Below are 22,860 nucleotides of genomic sequence, written 5' to 3'. Positions count from 1 at the left end.
CATGTGGAATCGCGCCAACGCACAGGCCCGGCGCGGTTCTGGCACCAAGAACCCACAATCATTTAGCGTGCCAATATTGACCAATCAATGGCTATTAAATTTTCGAGCTTTTCCACCGTGAGCTCCACACCTTTCGACGACGTGAAGCTGGGAGCAAATGCATAGGTAGCAATCCCTTGCGCCATACGATACTTCATCTATTTGCCATATCAAAAACTCACAGTCCGGTCGGGACACGCCAATCACCCCTCTCGACCTCGGACGCTTTCTTCTCACATAAACAATGCACTCCAGGGCAGTTTGCTCTGTCCTGCGGGGCACCAATGGCCTCCAAGCTAGAGCCGCCTCTACATCCACATCAATAGCATGGCCAGGCGTCATTCCCACGAGCCGTGCCTTTTCGACGACTCCGAGCCGATGGTCCCCAGACGAGCAGGGTGGAGACAAGCCCAGCGATCCCCGGGGCCGCTCCAAAGCCGCCGCAGACTCCCTCAGTAACCTCGCCGGACCCTCGAGCGCCAACGGGTCGGCCCCGGGCGCACCGTCCACGCCCTCCTTCAGCGCCGTCAAGACCAGCGAGAAGATCGCCAACGTCCGCACCGTCCCCCGCCCCGACGCAGGCCCAGCGGGAGCAGGAGGTCCCAAGCCCGTGCATATTGTCAAAGCCCCGAGTTTTTTGGGTAGGGGGCGTGGCCGCGGCGGGTTTGCTCGTTTGGGAGAGGGACGTTTTCCTGGTCCTCAAGGCGGACGCTTTCCCGGAACTGGAGTGACGTCCCCGTTGACCAGCCGCGGCGGCAGGGGGCGCGGTGGTGGTTTTGGCAGCCCGACTGATCGGGCTGCCTCGCCAGGTGGATTTGGAGGTGGCCGTGGCGGTCGTGGAGGTCGTGGAGGTCGCGGTGCTCGTGGTCGTGGCCGGGGCGGAAACCGCGGTGGCGAAAACAAGGACAAGTCTAAACTCCTGGTCAATGGGCTCAAACCGGAAGAAGTGGAGCTGTCCAAGGAGTTGGAAGCCAAATATGATGGCCTGAACGCAGGTACTCCTGGAATCTATACGCCTGTGACCAGCGCCGAGTCTTTGAAGGGATGGCGTCCAGCTGTGCCAACATCGACCGGTTCGGCTGGCATGGTGGAGGGCGCTATACGAGCCATGCGAGTGTTGGGAGGAGGCCAAGCGTTCAACACGGAGAGCGGCCCCAATCACCCGCGCGACACGGAACATCGTTACCACTCGGAGAAGCCTATCTTTTTCTCGGACCCCAAGGAGCGCGACTACCTCATTCAAGAGACTCCCCTCAGATCCATCCGGGGTCCTGGGGAGGAGACCAAGGAGGCCATTATGAGCGCTGTTGTCAGGGGCGAGTATGAGGGTCCCAAGTTCGCCGACATGACGCAGGTTATGCCAACACTTGCCATGTTCCACAGGCAGAACTCTACATACAAGGCCTCGGACGCTCAGAGATTTGCCGACAAGGTGGCTTCTTTACTGCCTGGAGCCCCAAGGCCTGCGCCCAGCAAGCAGCCAAAAGCTAAAGCGTGAGAAGGTTCATGGTCCTTGACAAAACCAAAAAGGCTCTACAATTTTGTCAGAGGCTTTAAAATGTATACAATGTCATAGAGAAGCTGTATTTGTAACAATTACACATGTTTTCCGTCCTGAGTTCTTTTGGGCACCGATCAAGTACCATAATTAGGATAAAAGTTTTCCGGATATCGTACACCTTTTACAATCGCACACAGCCTCAAAAGTCTAGCGTGTTGGATCTCGCCTTCTTTAGTGCTTGGACCGCCCTTTCCTCGGCCGCATCAACAGCCTTCATGCGCGTATCCTGCAACTTTTGCACCACCTTGTCCAGCTTGGTCTTGTCGTCCTTGGTTATTATCTTGGCATCCTTCCACTGCGAATGCTTCTTCTGCCGCGCGTTTGTCACCTTGCGCAGGCCCTCCCTCCAAGCATGGGCAATATCCTTTGCATTGCGCAGCTGGTCCTCGAGCTTCTCTGGCTCCACCTTGAGCGTCAGGATGGTTGGGTCTTCAGGGTCCTGCTGCGGCTGCTGGTTGAACTGATCACTGGCCTGGATGGCGCTGATGACCGCCTTGCGGTTCTCGGCCTCAAACAGCGTCAGCTGCACCATCCGCCCCTGTCGCACGTCCACCAGAGCCGTCTCCTCAAGTAGCACCGTCTTGCCCCCTGCCTTTTTCGACAACGTCACGGGCACCTTGCCCAGCACCTCTGGCGTGAAGCGCGAGCCCATCCGGATCGCCTTGAGCTTGTCCTCGCCTCTGGCCGCCACGCGCGCGTACGCCTCTTCCGTGTCGTCGAGAACAAACGGGTCCTCTGCGGGAGCTTCGGGCTTGCTGCTGCGACGGCCCTGCGCGCCCGCCTCCTCGTCCTCACCTTGCTTCCTGGACGCTGGGACTTCTTGCGCATTTTTCTTCGAGCCCTTGGCGTTCTTGCCCTTGGCAAAGAGCGCCCTGCTGCTGGAGAAGCATCGCGGGCACGACGGAGTGGGCGTCGTCCATGGCGAGGCTGGATGCAGCACTGACGGGGTGGATAATCGCACGCGAGCGGTCCAAGGTTTGCAGGCGGCGGGCGACCTATTTGTAAGGGGCAGCGAAGCTTGTTAGTGATAAGGTTTTGAAAACGGGAGGAAAAAAAAGAGGAAAAAGAGCGCGTACTTTCTCACAGTTGCCTTGGCTAGCCCAGATTGGCTACGGCGCAGGAGTGTCTGCGCAGCCCTCACGCCTCCCATGATATGTATTCACTTTGTATTTACTTGGGGTTGTCAACTTTTGTAAGCTGCAGAGCTAACGTCTCGAGTCCCACGTCACAGGGACTGGAAGCCAGCCACGAAACTTAATTGCAAAGGCCCCGCAAGTTTTAAAGGGCCACACGTACCATATGCCTATATCTACCCACATAGGTAGGTAGGTAAGTTGGTAAAGTACCTACTTGTATCGTTTATGATTTATTGTTCAACATCATTTAGCGTGTTTGCAGCTCCATACAGCAAGCAGAGATATATCTCATCAAATATCCCAGCTCAAGCTTCTGCTCTATCAACAGATACGAAGTTACAACTTACCGGTACATGTCCAGGGACAATAAGTAAGTGCGTGTACTTTCGATATCCACACTGGGTGGGTCCCGTTAGAGCAGGTCTGATTCGTGAATCCTAGCCAACATCAACATCGCCTCCAAATAAATCTGATTTCATTTCCGTATCCATCATAGCTCCACCTCAATCGGTAGCTTCCAACAGAGTTCAGCAGAGCATCGGCCGCTTAGATTAGTGGTAATATCGTGAGCTTTACAGTGCGAATTCGGATTCGAATTCACAACCTGTCTACCGCTCAATGTCGCAGGTTCGATCCCTGCAGTGGTCATTATTTTTGATCTCATAAAAATAATCATATCTTATATTTTTGCAATCTTGCACCTGCCGACACGGGCTATTTACTGATATCGCCGCTCAAAGCACATGACGATTTGTTATACGACAGGCAGTTACTTGCCTTGAACTGCGGCACACTGCTTGATAGCGTTGCGCTTGCTCACTGGGTTCGGCACATTATATCATTATCAAACCAAAAGCTCATCTTGACCTGATGTTTATTCTGGGTGAAGTCGCAATATTCACGTGTCGGCCGTGAGCTGACCAGACAAATTGCAGAGAGGAGTTCACCGAGCGCATGGCTTTCCCTGCTCAGGACAAATGAACGTACTTTTCTTTTCTTGGTCCTACGCGCGGTGTAACTGCAGGGCGAGGTGAACACCAACCCTGGAACCAATTGTTACCTATTAACCTAGTAAAGGGAGATACGTTAGTAGGGTCACTGACTTGGCTGGGATGCAACATCCAGACAAGGGCCCTTCATTTGATAGTAGGTACCTACCTAGGTAGGTACATAGGTACTCTACTACCTACCCACTTGCCCAGCAACTCACCCACCTACTCACCCCCTACCCACCCATCTCTCGCGTACACCATTTAAAGATTCCACACTCTTCTTCGTGACCGTGCACAAGGCAACAAACGCAATGAAGAGTGTTTGGAACGTGAAAATATACCTTTATAAGGCAAATATATGTTTTCACCAAAAGCTTGCTATAATGGGACTAACCTAAAAGCTTGCCAAGATAGATCTCAGCCAATGGCTGTCCACACACTTGATTCAGTGATGGCTTCCAACAGCTTGCCGTAAACGGACTCAGCTGATGGTATGTCAAAAGCTTGCCCTGTCGGGAACTCAGCTGATGACTTGGTGCTTGCCAGTCGGACTCAGCACTGTCGGCTCGACATATGATAGTCGATGGTTACGACCGTCCTGCGTTTTTGGCTGGGCCGGGCGCCGGCCTTGGCCAGTATATCTGGGATCTTTGCCCATTTTTCGGAAATTGGACTTTCCGGGAGTGCATTTCGAAATATCTGGATCGCCAGCGTCATCTTGCAGCCCCAAAATGGCGATTTGGCCAGTCCAATCCTTCCTTGGTTGACCTCGTGGCATGGTGTCCCACAGGAAAGGTCGCCCTTCCAGGGAATCACCGTCTTCCTGGTACTTTTGACGACGATCATTGATCGTTGTTATCACCCGGGCAGGTGATCTCGCATATTCTTCCAGTTGATTGTCGATATAAGGTATCGTTCTATCAATCGGAACGAACATGCGAAGCTGAGCCTTTCCATGCGGATTAGCTAAAGACTGTTCCGAACAATAGGCACACTTGGTACCTCTGCTGGTTACATAGAACCGCTTGTCCTTGTTCCAAATCTAGCTTCCCTGTTGATACGACGGAAGCAACAGGCGACGCACTCGATGATGACATCTCTCATTATCGCTGCGGGTTTCATCCATCTCGCTTGCCAGAGAGGCGGCCCGCAAGATCTGGTTCTGAACTTTAGCAGAACCAACAGCAATTTCATTGGTGGCCCGCAAAAAATACTCTGGGTGCCAAGCAGCGAAAACAAGACGCTCGCCTTGTGTCAGTCATCAGCTCTCTTACATCCTCCGTTATCTCCTTCTTCGTTTCCTTCTTCGTCTCCTTCTTCGTCTCCTTCTTCGTCTCCTTCTTCGTCTCCTTCTTCGTCTCCTTCTTCGTCTCCTTCTTCGTCTCCTTCTTCGTCTCCTTCTTCGTCTCCTTCTTCGTCTCCTTCTTCGTCTCCTTCTTCGTCTCCTTCTTCGTCTCCCTCTTCGTCTCCTTCTTCGTCTCCTTCTTCGTCTCCTTCTTCGTCTCCTTCTTCGTCTCCTTCTTCGTCTCCTTCTTCGTCTCCTTCTTCGTCTCCCTCTTCGTCTCCTTCTTCGTCTCCTTCTTCGTCTCCTTCTTCGTCTCCTTCTTCGTCTCCTTCTTCGTCTCCTTAATCTTCTAGCCTTCTTTTAGCCCACCTCCCCCCAGCCTCCCTCAGTTCTACCATCATCTCCGCCGTCGTCACCTAGGTAGGTACCTTGTAAGCAGAGGGACCGAAAGTCTTCCTTGTATTTTTTTTTTTTTTTTTTTTTTTTTTTTTTTTGCAAATAAAAAATACTGTCTCCACCAAAATTCTGACCAACAGTGGACGTTGTCGTCGGACTGGGTCCGGAGAGGGAGGGCGGTGCCGTCGTCGGCCTAAAGTTAGCTGGCCTCCTCGTCGTCTTGGGCCACCGCCCCTTCCTCCCCCACCTCCACCTCCTTCTCCTCCTCCCCCCGCCACCACCACCCCCAGAGACTCCATTCTTGGCCGCCTTGGCGGCGGCTGCCGCTTTATGCGCCGTTGCGCGAAGATGGAGGTCTGTATATAACATAATGTCAATATATGCTCTACTACTGGCAAGCACCTGTGGCTGCAGGCAAACGAAGACGGAGAAAGAAGGAAAGAGAAAATAAAGGTAAAGGGAAACTTACTCCAGTGCCCGGAGGCTTCTGCACCCGGGCGCCACCCCGGCTACCGCCTCCGCCACCCCGGCCATCACCTCCGCTCGCCCGCCCGCCAACGCCCCGCGCCAACTCGTTGGTGAGAGCGGCCAAAGCGACCGCAGCGTCGCGCAAAAGCGCGCCCTGTTTTGATGGCACTACACTATATATACTATTAGCGTGTGTACATGAGCGATTATGTAAACAGAATTTAAAACTGGTATAGTTGGAAAAGTATGCAAACCTACTTGTATGAATTCGTCTGCTAAAAGGTTATTGGAATTATGTTAGTAAGCTTACTGTTTTCTTGCATAAATACGATGACAGAAAACAATCGATGTAACTGTACATGTATGTCCTGGGCCTGCTAGAATTGTGTAACGTTATTATTTTGTCAGGTTGGGATCGAGATATTTCTGGCGGGAAAACATGGCGTACTGGTCCTCGAAGGTCTGGAAGAAAAAAAAGTACATTTGTGTCAGTTTGTTTTCCCGCTATGAAGTGAGGTTTTTTCTTACCGGCAAAGCTCATGGAAAAACCTAGCCTAGGGGTGGGTGTCAGGGCAAGCGGGCAGGGTCAGATTGAGGATCTTGTAGGCAGACATTTTCTTGAAAAAACAAAGACTTCGAGAATATCTTGGAACTTGAATTGAACATAAGTACAGACGTGATGGTCTTGAAAGCTTTGGTTGCGCGGGTTATTCTCAGAGATTGCTCGTGATGTGAAAAATATTTCGAAAAACTTGCATTTGCTTTGGAATTGGAAATGTTTTCTTGTGCTCAAAATTCCAGCACAACGCTCCTTCCTTCGTAGCCAGGCCCCTTCCAACAAACACACATTTCCATACCTGCCTGGGTAAACAGTGACTGACGTGGACTCTGTCAACTGAGCAGGTGCGTTTCACCACCGCATGTTGTCCACTGGTTACGCGCAAATCTTCGCGGCTTACCTACCTTACCATATAACCTAGAGCCAACCTATTTCCTGGTGCTCTCGACCCGCCAGCAACAATCCCTTCCCAGTCCGACTCTCGAGGCAATGACCCGCAGCCGCCTCGGGACCTAAAATATATTGGACTACGTAGGTACCTACCTACACACCTACCTAGTTGACATTCCCCCCATTAATCCCAGAAACACCTTTGGAAGTTGGTTTCTCAACAATTAATTATGTCTAAACCAGCTAGTTTTTTCCTCGAAAAAAGAGAATCATGAAGATCCAGAACCTGTCGGTCATCATCACCGCCGCCATGGCTTTTCCCTCAACCGTTCAGGCTAGGGAGAACGGTCACGCCGACAATGTCAAACTCGCCCATAACAATGCCAACCTCTCCGATAAGACCTACCATTACTCGACATACGAGCTCTCCAACGGCGAATGGGTCCACAGGCCGGAATACAGCAAAGGAACCAAGCCCGGCGGCTATGAAGGCATTTTGGGCCGACCCTACTTTATTCATTTAGACAAGTATTGCAATCCGTCCTACCCGGATTCCAAGACGGTGTATATTAGAGTACACAATGACGATGTGATAAACTGTGCATACTGGACGGGATTTCCTATAGAGTTCATTGAGAATCAGATCGCAAAAGGCAGGGAAGCCGAAATATAAAGCATAGTAGTGAATTTTAGGGAATAAATATAAAATAGAAAAGAGAGGAGGTGGAGGGAGTGGAGGTGAAGAAGGAGGTGAAGAAGGAGGTGAAAAGGGAGGTGAGCAAGCAGGTGAATCGAGACCAGGGAATATATATTCGCAGAGAAGCACGACGATCGGGAGAGAACGGTTCACAATTACCCCGTCGGACTGCAAATGAAAAGTCACATAGCCTGGCGGCAGCATCATTGTACATTTAAATATAATACAAACAGCACGCTCGCACAAGTCGTACCATCCGGAGTACCTACGATACTTGCTAGCACTCGTCGCTTGTATCTTGCCGTGTTCCCCAATTTCCCCCAAAATCCCTGTCCCAGTCGACTTGTAGGAAAAAATAAAATCCTGTCTGTCCAGCCCACCTTGACCCCAAGCCCGCGAATCGATCTTGTGTATATCTGCTCCTGGTCGTAGCTTTGTTTAATATGTTCCCCCGAGCGATCGGTAGTTCTCCGATACAGACTTTGTCGCGTCCGGAAGGCACATGTGAAGATCTCCGTAGTGCCTCTCGAGGAAACTGGCTCGGCTCGTAATAATGGAGATGGCCTCGAGTGGCTTTTCTGATCTTTGAGTGATCGTGCCGTTTTCTTTTGGTCACCACCAGCTGCTCCGTATACTTGCATGTCCGTTACCTGCATATATAAATGGCACTATACGCTTTGTGGGTATACGCTCGCAGGCTATAAATGTAAACGAGGACGTTAGCCAGTGTCATTTTGTTCCCAATGCAACTACATGTTGTCCTAGAGACCACTTACCGGACTGTTGAGCATGTGTTGTCTCTTGTTCCTTCCCTTCTTAATGTGGCTCTTCAATGCGTTGGAGTCGAGCGGTTTGAGCAATTCGAAGCTGCATAGTAGCTCTGATGATACTGACATGACGGCACCCCAGTTGTCAAATTCACCACAGTACTAAATCCCGAGATGGTCAGCGTTGAAGTCGACAATGGCAGGAAGCATTAGAAAGGACACGGAAGAAACTTACGTTGGGGGCGCTAAAGACCGTCACAAGTACCCTATCATTGAAAAACTCGTACCCATCCTCCACCACCATGTGCGCCCGACACACAAGGTCAAAGTCATGTTGAGCCAGGAACTCAGTGATAACCTTTTTGCCAAAACAGTAACTGACGCCACGTTCGTTTGCTTCCCAATCTTGTTCCATGTCTGCCGGGTCGGACCACAGCAAGTCGTTGAGTAGACCGTAGTCGGGTACGTCAGTAGGCCGGGCAATGTTGCGGATGTCGTCCATGTGCACCAGAGCCGGAGACAGACCGCCGTGGACACAAAAGATCTTGCCGGCCACAATGGCAGCAATAGGGAGCGTGTTGAAGGTGTCGATAAAAGTTTTCCACACCTTGACGTTGCAACGGCGCTTGCACTCATCGTAGAAGCCATACACACGCGTGACATTAGCGCATTCGTGGTTGCCCCGCAGCAGGAAGAAGTTCTCGGGGTATTTGAGTTTGTAGCAGAGGAGCAGCAGGATGGTCTCAAGCGATTGCTTGCCTCGGTCGACGTAGTCGCCCAAAAACAAAAAGTTAGAGTTTGGCGGGAAACCGCACATCTCAAACATGCGAATCAGGTCGGTGTATTGACCATGAACGTCACCGACAATCTTGACAGGAGCGTCCAGCTCCAGCAGCGCAGGTTGTGAAAGGAAGCATTCCCGGGCGCGATGGCAGATTGCCGCAATCTCGGCATTTTTGAGGCAGACGCTCTTTGTGACCTTACCGGCATAAGCGGCGTCTAGTAGTCGCTTGATAAAATCATCAAGGTCTATATCCTTAATTTCACTCATGGCAACGCCATCCTCGCGAGGACTCCCTGCTGTCCTCACAGGATTGACCGCATCCTCCCGCTTGACCAAAATGGATTGGCCTGGAGTCTGGCTCTGGGCCGTGGGGTTGGGAACGCCACCTTGACCAGGGGGTTGATCGGATACATGGTCGACCTCCCCAGAGGCTTGCGCGGCGCTCACATCGTGTTTGGCACCTTGTTTGTGCGAAGCGTGTACCGGAGAGGGGGGCAGTTGCGGCTCGTCGATTGGCGACTGGATCGTGTCGGTGGGAGAAGTCGCCGATAGGTTGGAGTCGGTACGGCCTTGTCGCGATACTCCGCTCTTCACAGAAGCGGCATCCGACTTGTCGCCATAGTCGCCGTTGGTGGTGACAATGGCGGAATTTCTAGGGCTATCGGTCCGCCCGGATCCGGGAATCTTGGACCGCAGTGAGCGAAACGAGCGAGAAGATTCTTTGGTGTCGGATCGGCTGAATGAAGGATAAGACTGCAGACCGTCCGAGCCCCTGTCGGCGCCGGAGCCCGACCTAGACGAGCCACCCCCTCCTTCCTTGGAGCTCGAGTTGCCCATTGTTCGGGATGCAGCGCCCTTGTTAATTCAGGGACGTTGAAAACTCGAAATGAATCGCCCACGTTCCGGTCGTTTAAAAAGGTTTCAATCGAGTTTGTCCTAGCGGGGGTAGTAAATGTAATAGGTCCACGTGGCCTGCAGCAGCGCCCCGTCTCTCGGAAAATAAAGCGCGTCCTAGCGATAGTTCAGTTGTTGGTGATCTCGTGGACGTTCTAAGGAGGTCGGTAAAGGTGGTCGAGAGCGCAGAGCAGTTCGACCGGAGTGAAACGACGATTCAGTATATTGTCCGTGGTTGAAGAATTGCCGCGGGGGGCTTTCGATTCGCTTCGTGGGGGTTTGTCGTGTTTTAAATAGGATGGCTGATCGAGCAGAGGCCGACCGATGGGACTGCAGGATTATTCGGATCAAGGAGGAAGAGAAAATATCTGAGAAACCTCTAGTTCGAATACGATGTGCACGATCGCAGGGCTTGCCAAGATGGCGGCTGCGGCTGCGGCTCACAGATCTGGCGTTTGTTGCAGTACACAGGTAGCGACTTGGGTTGAGACTTTTTTTCTTCCCTCGAAAAGATGTTGCAAAGTCGCGACTTTCCCCCCTCCTTTGAAAACTAGCGTTCGTGAAATTGATGACTTAGGTCGAGTTGTTGCCGAGGGGTTAGGGGAATCGATCGGTAATGATTGTGTTGTGTATCTGTAATGAAATTTGTCTCTTAATCCTCGGCCGCCTGGTCTTGCCTTGGTTTGCGTTGCGTTGCGTAAAGTGGAGTTGGCTGGTGCAAAGATAAGTTCACGAGCTGGAGAATCTGGCAGCAAGTTTGGACTAGGTCTACCACGTAGATACGATACGTCAGCCTCGCCCACCGGTTTTCCAAGAGTCCTGCTTGCTTGCGCTCCAGTGCTGCCCTGGTCGAACCCGGTCCAGTGCAGTCCAAGTCGCCCCGCCGCGGCTTTAAGAAGGCGCCGGGCGGAGAAAGGGCGAATGGAACAGCGAGATGTGGAGTGGATAGCGACGGGGACTTTCTCTATCGTGCCACCACTACACCCGACGGCGCGGACCTACCAAATTGGCCAACTCCAGAATTCGCTTGACTCGAAAAGTACGGAGGCAGGTGCTTTGCGAGGCTACGCTATGGTTCAGTTGTTTGCTCGTTGTTGGGGTGGAATCTTGGTTCTCCTGATTGAATTGAATGTCGGGTTAAATCGGTTACCGTTTGCCTGTTGGGTTGAGACAAGGGGGGAAATCGAGAAAAAAAAAACCAAAACCCAAAAATCCCAGTGTGTGCGGGGATGAGCTCAAAAAGAACTTGGAGTTGAGTTTCAGATGGAGGATTGACGACAAGAGGAGATTTCAGCGCTTCTTAGTACTCGCTTGGCAACCGTACACTACTGGGGCCTTCCCCTCCCAAAATAGGGAGGTAAACGTCTTGGGACTTGGTGCCAAGGATGCCCAAAGTCCAGGTAGCCTCCCCTTGGGCTGTATTACAAAATGAACAAAGCCCCATCTGCTTGCTGCTGTGCTCCTCGCTTTGTCTCAATTGTCTCAATACTGGTGACACCCTGGCAGGCGATTCAACAAAGCGGCGCATCTGGTTGGAAAGCCATTGATCAGCGGTAGAGAGGACGGGATGAATAGATGCGCGGGCAACGCGTATTGGGACTGCGAACAAGCACACGAGACGGACGGAATAACCTTGAAATTGCAAACCGAGAGGCGGCGCCAATCTGTCTATCCATGTGGTAGTTGTAGCGGCCAAACGGTGGCTTCTGTGCTATTTTTCATGTCTTCGTTGTACCCAAAACGACCGATTGCAACCGAAACCCACCGAAGCTCCGTCCCAACACGGGCCCAAGGTTGACAATGGTTTAAGCTCAAAAGTTACCTTGGTCCCACCATGGATGGTCTTTTTCTCTGCAAAAGTAAAGAAAATCAGGTGAACGACGGCAATGAACAGACTAGCCAGATGCTTGCTCCGGGCATCTTTGAAGAAATTGGATCGCGGCCAGATGACATGAAAAGACGGACCCTAATTCTACACCGAGTATGCATTTAGACCCGCCATGATTAGGTAGGTCCTCGCCAGTCCCTGGCTCTTGGGCACCAATGTCTTGAAAAAAAGTTGCTGCTATCGAACTGGGGTAATTTTCATTGCCCAACCACGTCAGGTAACAAATGATCACAGATCCTGAGCTCAGTTTCAAACGGGTCCGTCCGAACTGCTCTAGAATATGAACAACGTTGTGAAATGGGGATCCCATAAGTCGGCTGGACTCATCGAAACGGCTTCAACGTTATCACGGGACGGGGCGGTCTAAAGCGTTACGGAGTAATTAACCTGAACCCCTGCGTTCTTTTCTTCTCTGTTGGTCTGGCGCCTACCGATCTACAATGGCGTTGACATGCGTGTCGAGATTGAAAGCTACGCAGAAGGTAGCATTTTAAATACCTTGCGCATCGGATAAAATTGCTACTATCACGCGACCAAAACACATCAATATAAATACTATGGGAATCAACCGTTACAAGCGGCGCATTTTCGATGCGGTCATGCTTTCGATCTACGCCCACATTAAAAAAAAAAAAAACTGCGGGCGGTCGGCCGGGTCGCAGCCACTCTTCACGAGTTCTAGAAACGAAAAAGGATGCCGGAAACTGTTGTGCTCTTGGCGCTGTCACTCAAGCACCTTGCAGTGTGCACGTGTCCTACCAAACCCCACACTCCGCTCCTGTCCGGTAAGCCATCCGACTCCGCTTTCAGGGTCGTTACTCCGTAACGGATTAGAGTATTATAAAACCGTACATTGTCGTCTCCTTACCGCCTCCTCTAGGAACTAAGGGTCGTACGAGCGTTGCCACTAGCTCAGCAAATGATCTATATAATAATAGGTGCAGCTTGTTAAAAGGTGTCCAGCGTTTTGGCGTTGTCAGGTCGTTTATCGGCGCTGTCTTGTCCTTCCTCTCACCTAGGTGAATATTTGTTTCAGTCGCCACGAACCATGGTCAATGTACAAAGATCCAATAAAACATGAAGCCACTCTTGAAACCGGCGACTGTGTTTTCTTTTAAGTGTATAGCTAGCTTTACCTAGAAACGGATCAGCCGAGTCAATCCTCTGCGCAGTGTAACTGATGTTTAGTAGTTAGCTGTGCCGACTGTTTCGACAATCCTCAGAGATTGAACGGATTCACGATTATGCTCGCATCAGAACATGCGTTTCCGATTGCGTTATCCGCTCACTCAGCTTTGAGATGCTTCAACTGAATGAATGCTCTGGAGTTATCCAGAATAGTCTTGCTCGGTCAGACCGAGCAAAGTCTTAGCATTAAATCCAGGGGATGTTTTCAAAAAAATGACAAAGCCTCGCAATATGTTGTAGTCTAGCCCAGCAATCAGGGGAAAATAACGAGCAAGAGAAAAGTCAAAGAAACCAGGACCGATAAACAAATAGCATGGCCCGGAAAAGGGCAAGACATAAAACCAAAAGGTAGACAAAGTCGGATTGTACCCTGTATGTGCACCGCTACCAGATGAGCAGACAAAAAATGTCTTATCACCTTTATATAGGCAGATAGTCCGGTTCAAGTATTATGTTTGTGGAATCATGCGACTGATGCAACAGGTGCGTTGAAATACGGTTATACTTTCCGAAACAGGCTCGTATACATCGCGGCTTTACTATGGGGAAGTCTACACGCGTCTGGATCAAAGCCTACTGCACCAGAGAGGGTCCCCCACGTCATGACACTGCCCACGACTAAAGATTTTTTAGGAGAAAATCGACAACCACGCTGTTAGCCAAGAATGCTAAGCCTCTCCCTCTTGACGCGGCATTTGTGGGCATACTATATAGTACTGCGTATAATTACTGACGAAGCTGAATCGACTATTGATTTTGAGTTCAATTTGTATGGGCCAGTCGTGAGGCTTTTGATGAACGCGTAATGTGGCTGTTGGGCGGAGAAGGGAAAATCTTGCTCTCCGTACGAAAGTACTTTGTTACATAGTCCGCCAAGACCCGACTTGACCTCGATGAACGGCGGCCGGCGACACTTTGGAGCGCCGACATCGGGACCAATGGAGAGCGCGATCGCCTTTCGGACGATTAAGGCCAGACGAGTAGATCCCTTTCCCGCGGCGATATGTCATTCGACCGATTTTTGCTGTGTCTCTGATTTTCTTGTGACGAACTAGTTAGTCGTCCTGCTTGCTTATCAGGTAGCTTAGTTCAGCATTGAATATCTAAATTTAGTACCAAGCTTGTTTTTCTCGGGTACATTTTTGTCGTCTCTACCTATTGGATTTGGGAACGACTCCTGCCTTCAAAGGAACCCCACTGGCCGCACAGAGGTTGCCTCCCCTTCGCGTTACGTGATGGGGGATTTTAGCTTGGGCCCCAAGTTTTCTTCTTATTCTTTTTTTTTTCTCTCTCTACCTGCTAGTCTACAGAGTTGTGCAGCGACTTCGCCCCAAAAGGGTCCCGTGGCGTTGGGTGCCGCCATCTGAGCACTTTTCTTTTTTCGATTAGGGTTGGAACTTGACACCCAGCTGGGTCGCTGACTTGAGACCATGGCCTGCCTGGCTTGGTAAGCCGTTGGCAACGAAAAATTCCGGTTGGGCTAAGACTGAACAAACTGCGCTCGCCCCGTGTTTGCAACTCTGGAATCCCAGTCTGTCTCGGGAGACAATTCGCCTAACGGCAGCAAGGTGGAATCGAGGGGTTCCCTCTTCCTCTTTCTTTAGGGCATTAATACTAGGTACATAGGGTTTTTCAAATGGTCATGGATGACGCGCTGCAAGTTTGGTCGCCGGGCTTGGACCTCGTTTTCAGATTTGACGCGCAATTACTCGCAGCCAATAAACGAATACTTGCTGGTTTATTACGGAGTCTACGAAAGTACAGAGTACGACCCGACCGACACGAGACGAAGCCAGGCGAGCTGCTTGAGTGGGCTGTGGAGCGAGTGGTGCGCGCACTTGTGTGTCTTGGATGACCATTTTTAGGGAAGTTTGCCAATCGTGTTGGTCCCTTCGGTCAACTGCATTGAGTTTTTGTGTGCGTGTATGTAGCTGCCAACGGCCCGAAGAAAGGTTCCAGGAGACGATTGGATGTTTTTTCTTCTTTTTTTCTGACCCTTAATTATGCCGGACCCAGCGAAGGGAAGGAGGCGGTACTGTCTGTGATCAGCTCGCTTTTCATTTAATACGGCCAACAACACAGTAAGCCAGCAAGGCTGTAACCTAAACAAGGGCGCAGGGAAGGATTTTGCCGCAAATTTTTAAATGACTGTAGGTAGGTACCTATGCACGCCCTGGGAGTATTATCGCTCGCATATGTGCGATGCATTCGTGTTAGTCTAGTGGATGTACTTTGGTGGAAGTCTGCCCAACTGCCTCTACCCCAAGCGCAAGGGTTCAAATCACTGGCTAGTCTAGAACTAGAGTGAATAATGAATGGTAGTGCAACGGCTTCAACGTCCGATGCATTCTCTAGCTACTTACGCAAGTCAAAATATCACTAAGCCTTGGGGTAGATACATATTACGTTACTGACTCAAGAAGCGAACATGTTAAACAGTTGTACAAACACTAGCGACGAATAGGAAAGAAAAGGCAGCCCTGGAGCCACCACGCGCGTCGCAATGCAAAGAGGCAAAAGATAGTGATGATGGACGGGGCTGAGCACCGCCCGTGCTTGGCATGTTTCCCTCCCACCTCCTCTACCTCTATGGCCTCCGTGTGGATTGTGCTTTTGCGGGTAGAAACGTGCGCCTTGTTAACAACTCCAGTGTTTGCTCCATAGAATTCTCGCGCTTGCCAAGTAGCAGACAATTGGTGGGGCTGCCCGCCACCACCGCGACAGCGAGCGGCATGCATTTGGGATCCACACTGACCAGCACTTCGCACGCACCACCCTGGTAGTGACGGAGCTACTGCGCCACCCCTTAAATGTTTGCTTGTTGCTTGGCCAAATCCGCCCACTGCAACATGTTGAGACTGAGCAACCAGTACCGACCAAACAGGAAGGGTCGGTGAATGCCAGGGACCATCCCGGGCTGAGGCAGTGAGATTTTGATCTCCCCATTTTGATCGGCTGCGCCCTAGAACTAAAACCGGATACCTGACAAGTGTGCCTACAAGCCAAGCCTACTAACAAGCATCAGCGTGTGTACCCAGTCACCTTCTGGCCCCGGTTACCTCATCTTTTCTGTTTGAAGTGGTCCAAGTATTTATCTCGTGGCCCAGCCTGTCTGACGTTCTATCCCAAGGCGCTCGTCTCTCATCATTTTATCCGTACTTTTTCACATTCTGCCGTTAATTCATTTTCCGTTGACCGAATTCCCTAACAATTGGTCGTCGGCATTTGCCTTTTGGAATCCCGATCAATCGATTCATCGAGGCGACGTCATTTCTGGTTCGCATCACCACCCACTTATCGATATTGACATAGTCGACCCGACTCGATAAGAAACTCAAAAATACAACATCACAACCGCAACGATGGTCAGCTTTGGCCGTATCGCCTGTGTGGCATTGCCATTTCTACTTACGCTCGCTAGCTTGATTGCATTGTTGGTTGCTGGCCTGGCTGGTGTTACCGGAAACAAAGATGGCAACCTCTCGATGTTCCGCATCAACCTCACAGATCTTCAAGTCCCGCCATCGGCATTCCAAGGTCTAGCCCGCCGTTCTGCCATGCCCGATGACACCCTGAACAACCTGGGCAAGAACCTACAAAGCGCCTCGGGCGATGTGGCAGCCAAGATTGACCAGATCGCCAAGGAGTTGGGCACTGGAGGCTCTGAAAAGGCAAAGCAACTGGGAAGCACTATCCAGCAGATGGCAAATGATTCTGGCGAGACCGTCGACCAGATTGCCAAGCAGATTGCGGACAAGACCGGAGTGAGCGCCAATGATTTGATCGCACAGGCCAAGGCCGCCCTCACCGGCAACGGTGTCAACATTACCGCCTCTATGATCGGTCTGCAAGAGCTTTACGACGTCAACCTTTGGAATCTTTGCTCTGAGTCTGCGACGGGCAACCGCACCTGCCCGGATCCCAAGTTCAACTATGCCAAGGGGGAGATCAACGAAACCCTGGCTGAGATCAAGCGCCGAGCTGCTACTGTCAACACCCTTGCGGGAACGAACATCACCATCCCCAAGGAAGTCACCGACGGTCTCAACACTTTTGCCGAGGTTGTCCGCTGGACCGAGATTGTTTTCATCATTGCCACCATTGCGCTCGGCCTGGCCCTTATCCTCGGTGTCGTGGCCAACTTTAGCCGCGCTGTCTCTTGCCTGACCTGGATTGTCCAGGGTGTCGCTACAGCCGCTGTCATCGCATTTGCTTCGCTTGCCACCGCAACCTCCGTTGTCATTGTCGGCCTTGTCGAGGGAACTGCCAAGATTTACGGTGCTCGCGCGAATTTCAACAGCGGCTACCTCGCCGCCGTTTGGATTTCGGTCGCCTTCTCCATTGCCGCCGGTGTCTTCTGGTTGGCTACCGTCTGCTGCTGCAAGCCCGATGACCGTCGTCGCTCAAAGCGCAACTCTGATGCCGAGAAGCTTGTCGGCTCCAACAACTCGTCGTATGCACCCGTTCAGGGAAGCAACGGCTACTACAACAACTCAAACACCTCTTACGGTGCTCCGAGGTACCCTCAGGGTGGTCGCTCAGACACGGCGTACGAGCCTTACTCCCACGCTCGTTAAGCGTGGTGTGAGACTGGGGATCTAGTGGAGGTGGAGATCCTAATTGTTGGCGATGCTTTTTTGCTTGATTATCTTCTATTTTCCAGCTTCGCTATGCGGCATTTCCTAGAGGCGTTCAACGGATGGCTTTTAAACTTCATGACTGGGATACTAATGACTGTTTTGTGTACGTTGATTTACTCGACACTTTCTCGAGGGATATATAGGAGAGGGTTTGGACAGGGAGGTTATGAATATTCCCAACCAGTATTCAAGATACCCCTTAGCTAGTTCGCCTTCGGCAGAAAAGAACATTTATCTACCTACTGCACCAGACCATATATGAAAACATTATCTATATCGTAACGTTGGTAACAAAGCATGTGTTAACTCCTTACAGTTGATCCGACCCACATTGAGCTACGTCACGTGTCTTCCAATGAAGTGAAGACTTGCATTTCCTGAACAGGAAAGATACTTTTTGTCAAGGTATGGAAATTGTGAATTACGAATGTCGACATTTGAACTGCGGGAACTCCTCGACGGATCACTTTGGCTCTATGGGTACCTCTCCAAATCCTTCTCGGGTTTCCCACGAATTTGCTTGGTGATTAGTTGTTGCTACATACCTTTGTCTCCAGTTTATTCACGCTGCTTGGGAACAAGTACCAGACAAAAACCAACCTCTTTGAAATGCACAAATGACTCGACAGTCGATTAGGAGCAAAAAAAAAGTTGATAGTCTCACGAAAATCCCTATTAAACTGAAATCCTTGGCGGATGGGGTTCTGATCTCCGACGACGATCCGTCCGTTACCTACATTCCCCAAGAAAAGGTCGATCGATTTTTGATTTGATTTACATATTTCTCATCCATCCCCCTGAGCAAACCGCGACGAAAATAGCCAGTCAGCAACCTTGTCGACCCCTCCTGCTCAGCGGGGTTGCAGGATCGGCTTGCTTGGACCATCAGTCATTCCGGTTCGGGACTTTTTCATTTTGTATATTTGTTTTATTTTTATCACACCCCATATCAAAGCGCACAAGTCATTGCGAGTGGGGTTTGTAATCTTGTATTTTCTTTTGTTTTCTCTCCCTAATGGCAAAAGGCCGCTGCCGGCCTCGAATGATGACCAAGCCGGTGGCGATGGACTGCGAGTTTGTGTCGTGTCCGATCACGGCGCTGGCCTTCTTTGAGGTCGACTCTCCCTGCACCCACGATGAAAAGAGTGATGGCCGTTTTGGTGGCCACGCGCGGGAAGCAGATGCAGGTCGCACCTATCTCCTCGCGGGGGAGGACACGCAGCTCAAGATCTATGACGTCGCCTCGGGATCGCTGTGCGGCGAGCTGCAGGTGTTTACCGCCAGCGTCATCCACGGCATCTTTGTCGGCAGCGGAGCCTCGCTAGGGAGCATACTGGTATGGGGCGGCTGCTCCGTCACCGTGCTTTCGAGGGCCGTGCTAGAGGATCTGCTTTCCGGGAGAGACGCGGCGTCGGTGGTTACGGAAGCTACTGCGCCGGACTGGATATACGACGGAGCCTTGGCATCCGTGCTGTCCTCTGTCCGGGGTAATGTCGATGGCGTTCTCGTCACGGCCCATAACGAGGTTGTGGAGTTTCGAATCGGAAGCGAGCACGGCCACCCATCAATCGAGTTTGGCCGTGTCTCATCACCCTCTCGTCCGATCCTGTATTCGGCCAATGTGCGCTGGCTTGCAGGTGACGTGATCCTAGTCGCGGGTGGAACCGTTTTTGGCGAGATAATTGTCTGGAATTGGCATCCCGTAAGGGGCGACTGTGAAGTGCTGTTCGTGCTGGAGGGCCACGAGGGATCAATCTTTGGCGTGCACATCTCGGACGAGCTTATCACGCCCAGTGGCGACGTTCTCAGGTTACTAGCAAGCTGTAGCGACGACAGGACGGTACGGATATGGGACATCACAGAACGTCATCTCGATCTATCGCCGTCGGGGTTCAAGTCACAGACCGGGAAATTGGTGGAGGAAGGTCGTGAAACGGGGTTTGGAGGCAAGAAGCAGCTCGATGATGGACCTCAGGCAGGCTCTGTGGAGAATCTGGCCTCTGCCCCCACGGCTTGCTCCAGGAGGGCGTTGGCGGTGGCAATGGGCCATATGTCAAGGATTTGGCACGTCAAGTTTTCAACTCAGGGGCTTCTTTCACTGTCGGGCAAGGATGCCGCTCCCAGGACGACTGTCTACTCGTTCGGCGAGGATGCAACTACGCAGGAGTGGCTGCTTGACTTGCAAGGAGAATCTTCAGGAACTCTATCACACATCAAAACCACGCCCTGCCACAGTGGAAAACACATTTGGTCTACGGCTTTGTTGGCATCAACAAAGCCAAAAGGACGTCCGTTGATTACGACTGGCGGCTCTGATGGAAAGATTTCACTGATCGGAGATGCTGGCAGTCGAAAGCTGATGACAGATGATGAAACTTCAAGACGCCCAGATATAGATGCTGAGCACGGTGAGCTCGACAACGGCTTAGATCACACTGCCGTATCATATCTCTTTGCAGACATCGGGTTGCCTGCCGATGCGGTTGTACCTGCGCAAGTGGCAGCAAGTGGCGGGAAAGGCGGCCGAGGGGCCGAGACTTTCAAGACCTTTGCATTTGCATCGCAGGATGAGCTTCTCGTCACATCTACCCTTGGCAACTTGTTCCTTGGAAAGGTCCTTACCGCTGGTCATGTGTCTTGGTCAAAGGTAATCATCACCGACGCAGAGAGGTCTGATCTGAAGAACTACAACATCGTTCGAGGTGGTGGTGATAGTGGTCACCGCATTTCTTTTATAGGTTCGGCGACTGGTGCGGTCTACATGTTCACTGCCGCGCCGGCTCCCCGTCTGCTCAAGGTAGCAGATCTGGGGAGGAAAATTTCGGACATCTTCCCCTTGTCCAGTGAAGCTGGGAGCCTAGTAGGCCTGAAATCATCATTTGGGTCAGATGGTTCAATCAAAGTGATGGTGACTTTACTCGGTCATGATGAAGCCTACCTGCTGAGCATTGTGGACACAGACTTGACAAAAGAATCCATTTCTACCGCACGAATCACCATTGTACCACTCAGCAGTAGCTGTGTGGTCACAGCTGCCAACATCTGCAATGATACCCTTGTGCTGGGGACCCGAGATGGCAATCTCGTCTTTTATGCGCACTACAGGATCGAGGGAGACCTTTTTGAGGGGCAGCCAAGTTTTAATGAGCCTTTGCAAGCAACGACAACTAGCAAAGACGCCATCACTTCCATCGTCCCACTCCCAGGTGTTCAAGGAGGCGCCCAATGTCCCTATGTTCTAGTCACATGTCGCGACGGAAAGTATATGATATACGAGACCACAACTCACCCCGACGGGGGTGCCGATGGCCCTATCAAAGGAGATGGACTGCAAATCAAGCTCATCCACGAATCGTGCCCACCATTCGGCCCCATTATCGCCGAAGCCTGGTTCAAAAAGGCTGCCGACAGCGGCGAACTCGAGCTGATCCTGTGCGGCTTCCGCAGCAGGTACTTTGTGGTCTGGAACGAAACCCGACAACACGAGATCACCACTGTCGACTGCGGCGGCGCACACCGGACGTTTGCATACACCCGAACCGCCGTCGACGGTCCAGACGACTGGGTGCGCTTCGCATACATCAAGGCCCAGCGGACGCACATCCACACGCAGCGGCGGGCTGGCCACGCGGCGCTCCGCAACGGCATGCACGGCCGCGAGGTGCGCGCCGCGAGCTGGTGCGGAGACCTGCTGGCCACGGCGGCAGAGGACACGACGGTGCGGATCTGGAAGTACCCGCAGAATCTCGCGCAGAAGAACACAAGGAGGAAGGAGATGCGTTGCGTGGCCTGCCTCAACGTCCACACGGCCGGGCTGCAGTCGCTGCAGTGGTGCGGACCCGGATACCTCGTCTCGAGCGCCGGCAACGAGGAGCTTTTTGTCTGGCGCGTTTCGAGGCTGAATGACAAGTCCGCATATGCTGGTGGGCTGGCTGTCGTGCGCGAGGCTGTCTACCCTGACCGCACGCCCGATGGGGATTTGAGGATAGTCGATGTGGCTGTTCAACCTGCCGGGGACCAAGCTGCAAAAGGGTCGTTCTTCATCTCCATCGTGCTGTCGAACTCGGTACTTAGGTCGTATGTGTACTCGAAGGAAAAGGGATTCGAGATGCTGGCCCAGGGCAGATACACGGGCGTGTGCTTGACGCAGATTCGGCATCTGGAGGTGGGCAGTGGTCATCGTCTGTGTGTCCTCACGGCGTCGACGGACGGGGCTGCTGTTGTCTGGGAGTGTGCGGCGCCGAGGGACTTCCAAGATGCGAACACCACGGTTGCTGGAGAGTACGTAACAAGAGGAGTGTACAACTTGCACCAGAGCTCCATAAAGGGGCTGGATATCGGGTCATTACAACCAGCAGATGGCGGCAAGGGCTGGGTTGTTCTCACGGTAGGCGACGACAATGCCCTCGGGGTGCTGCATCTGGGACCAGTGCCGACCGCGGCCGATGACGGCAGAAGTTCAACCGGCTCGCGATCCTGCCGGGCCATAGTGCGCTCGGCACATGCGGCCGGCATCACGGGCATCCGGATCGTTGGGTCTCGTGAGGCAGGAAGGGTGCTGTTTGCTGCGACCATCAGCAATGACCAGCGAGTGAAGATCTGGAGGGTCCAACTTGACAGTGGCGTCAAGACCAACGGAGAAGAAGCTGCCACAGTCCGAGTACAGCTGCTCCAGGACAGGTATAGTGCTGTCGCCGATGCTGGCGACCTGGATCTCTTGGAAGGGGAGAATCCTGACTTGGGTGGAAAGCTGGTGGTTGCCGGAGTTGGAGTCGAGGTTTGGAACGTGGGCTTGCCCTGACCTTTTGGTAGGGAATCGGCATGTGAAGGCTGATAAATGACGAGGGATTTCATGTGATGAGAGTAACAAGGATTCACATACTTGGCTCGGGGGGTTTTGGACGGGCATAAAGTTGGAATAAAGAGATACCCAGGGAAATAAAAGTTGAGATAGGTCTGCTACAAGTGCAAATTTTGTGGAATGTTCGCATCGTGATAGTGGCTCAATATCGTAGACACGTGGAAGGCGCTGCTGAAACCAGCAATGGGTACTTTAGGCGGCACCCAACCTCGAGAGGATAGATTCTGTTGGATCTTTGGAGATGTCGGATATGTACCAACGTTGGAACTTGTCGCGGAATACGCGACATGCAGAAAGGGGCTCCAGGCCGACGGA

The 22,860-nt window shown here is 51.9% G+C and overlaps 8 protein-coding genes and 1 non-coding gene across 9 annotated transcripts; 6 read left to right on the top strand and 3 right to left on the bottom strand.

Annotated features, from left to right (window-relative positions):
- Nucleotides 1-127: 127 nt before the first annotated feature.
- On the top strand, nt 128-1,777 carry MGG_00146 (uncharacterized protein). The gene has a single exon (XM_003718935.1). It carries the CDS (start codon nt 284-286, stop codon nt 1,535-1,537), a length of 1,254 nt encoding a protein of 417 aa, XP_003718983.1. The 5' UTR covers nt 128-283; the 3' UTR covers nt 1,538-1,777.
- MGG_14717 (uncharacterized protein) lies at nt 1,547-2,844 on the bottom strand. The gene is made up of 2 exons (XM_003718934.1): nt 2,677-2,844; nt 1,547-2,595 (listed from the first exon to the last, which is right to left on the bottom strand). Exons 1-2 carry the CDS (start codon nt 2,748-2,750, stop codon nt 1,740-1,742), a joined length of 930 nt encoding a protein of 309 aa, XP_003718982.1. The 5' UTR covers nt 2,751-2,844; the 3' UTR covers nt 1,547-1,739.
- Nucleotides 2,845-3,276: 432 nt separating this feature from the next.
- MGG_20256 lies at nt 3,277-3,384 on the top strand. Its single transcript has one exon. It is a non-coding gene; the product is annotated as a tRNA-Val (tRNA).
- An 864-nt stretch (nt 3,385-4,248) lies between these two features.
- On the bottom strand, nt 4,249-6,835 carry MGG_11654 (uncharacterized protein; the record flags this gene model as incomplete). The annotated part of the gene is made up of 7 exons (XM_003718933.1): nt 6,406-6,835; nt 6,326-6,339; nt 6,237-6,254; nt 6,136-6,152; nt 5,879-6,050; nt 5,003-5,362; nt 4,249-4,677 (listed from the first exon to the last, which is right to left on the bottom strand). The coding sequence occupies exons 1-7, from the start codon at nt 6,416-6,418 to the stop codon at nt 4,249-4,251; spliced, it is 1,023 nt and encodes a 340-aa protein (XP_003718981.1). The 5' UTR covers nt 6,419-6,835.
- Nucleotides 6,645-7,826, top strand: MGG_00148 (uncharacterized protein). Its single transcript, XM_003718932.1, has 2 exons — nt 6,645-6,967; nt 7,074-7,826. The coding sequence occupies exon 2, from the start codon at nt 7,098-7,100 to the stop codon at nt 7,497-7,499; it is 402 nt and encodes a 133-aa protein (XP_003718980.1). The 5' UTR covers nt 6,645-6,967; nt 7,074-7,097; the 3' UTR covers nt 7,500-7,826.
- MGG_00149 (serine/threonine-protein phosphatase PP-Z) lies at nt 7,658-10,991 on the bottom strand. Its single transcript, XM_003718931.1, has 3 exons — nt 8,526-10,991; nt 8,300-8,452; nt 7,658-8,221 (listed from the first exon to the last, which is right to left on the bottom strand). Exons 1-3 carry the CDS (start codon nt 9,909-9,911, stop codon nt 8,192-8,194), a joined length of 1,569 nt encoding a protein of 522 aa, XP_003718979.1. The 5' UTR covers nt 9,912-10,991; the 3' UTR covers nt 7,658-8,191.
- Nucleotides 10,992-12,550: 1,559 nt separating this feature from the next.
- Nucleotides 12,551-12,879, top strand: MGG_17522 (uncharacterized protein; the record flags this gene model as incomplete). Its single annotated transcript, XM_003718930.1, has 2 exons — nt 12,551-12,641; nt 12,737-12,879. The coding sequence occupies 2 exons, from the start codon at nt 12,551-12,553 to the stop codon at nt 12,877-12,879; spliced, it is 234 nt and encodes a 77-aa protein (XP_003718978.1).
- A 3,114-nt stretch (nt 12,880-15,993) lies between these two features.
- On the top strand, nt 15,994-17,979 carry MGG_00150 (uncharacterized protein). The gene has a single exon (XM_003718929.1). The coding sequence runs from the start codon at nt 16,407-16,409 to the stop codon at nt 17,619-17,621; it is 1,215 nt and encodes a 404-aa protein (XP_003718977.1). The 5' UTR covers nt 15,994-16,406; the 3' UTR covers nt 17,622-17,979.
- Nucleotides 17,980-18,058: 79 nt separating this feature from the next.
- On the top strand, nt 18,059-22,666 carry MGG_00151 (WD repeat-containing protein). Its single transcript, XM_003718928.1, has one exon. The coding sequence runs from the start codon at nt 18,700-18,702 to the stop codon at nt 22,483-22,485; it is 3,786 nt and encodes a 1,261-aa protein (XP_003718976.1). The 5' UTR covers nt 18,059-18,699; the 3' UTR covers nt 22,486-22,666.
- Nucleotides 22,667-22,860: the final 194 nt, after the last annotated feature.

The sequence above is a fragment of the Pyricularia oryzae genome, chromosome 5 (genome assembly GCF_000002495.2).
Source record: "Pyricularia oryzae 70-15 chromosome 5, whole genome shotgun sequence".
NCBI lineage: Eukaryota > Fungi > Ascomycota > Sordariomycetes > Magnaporthales > Pyriculariaceae > Pyricularia > Pyricularia oryzae.
Note: the sequence above shows the minus strand (reverse complement) of the source record. Positions and strands in the feature narration are given on the sequence as shown.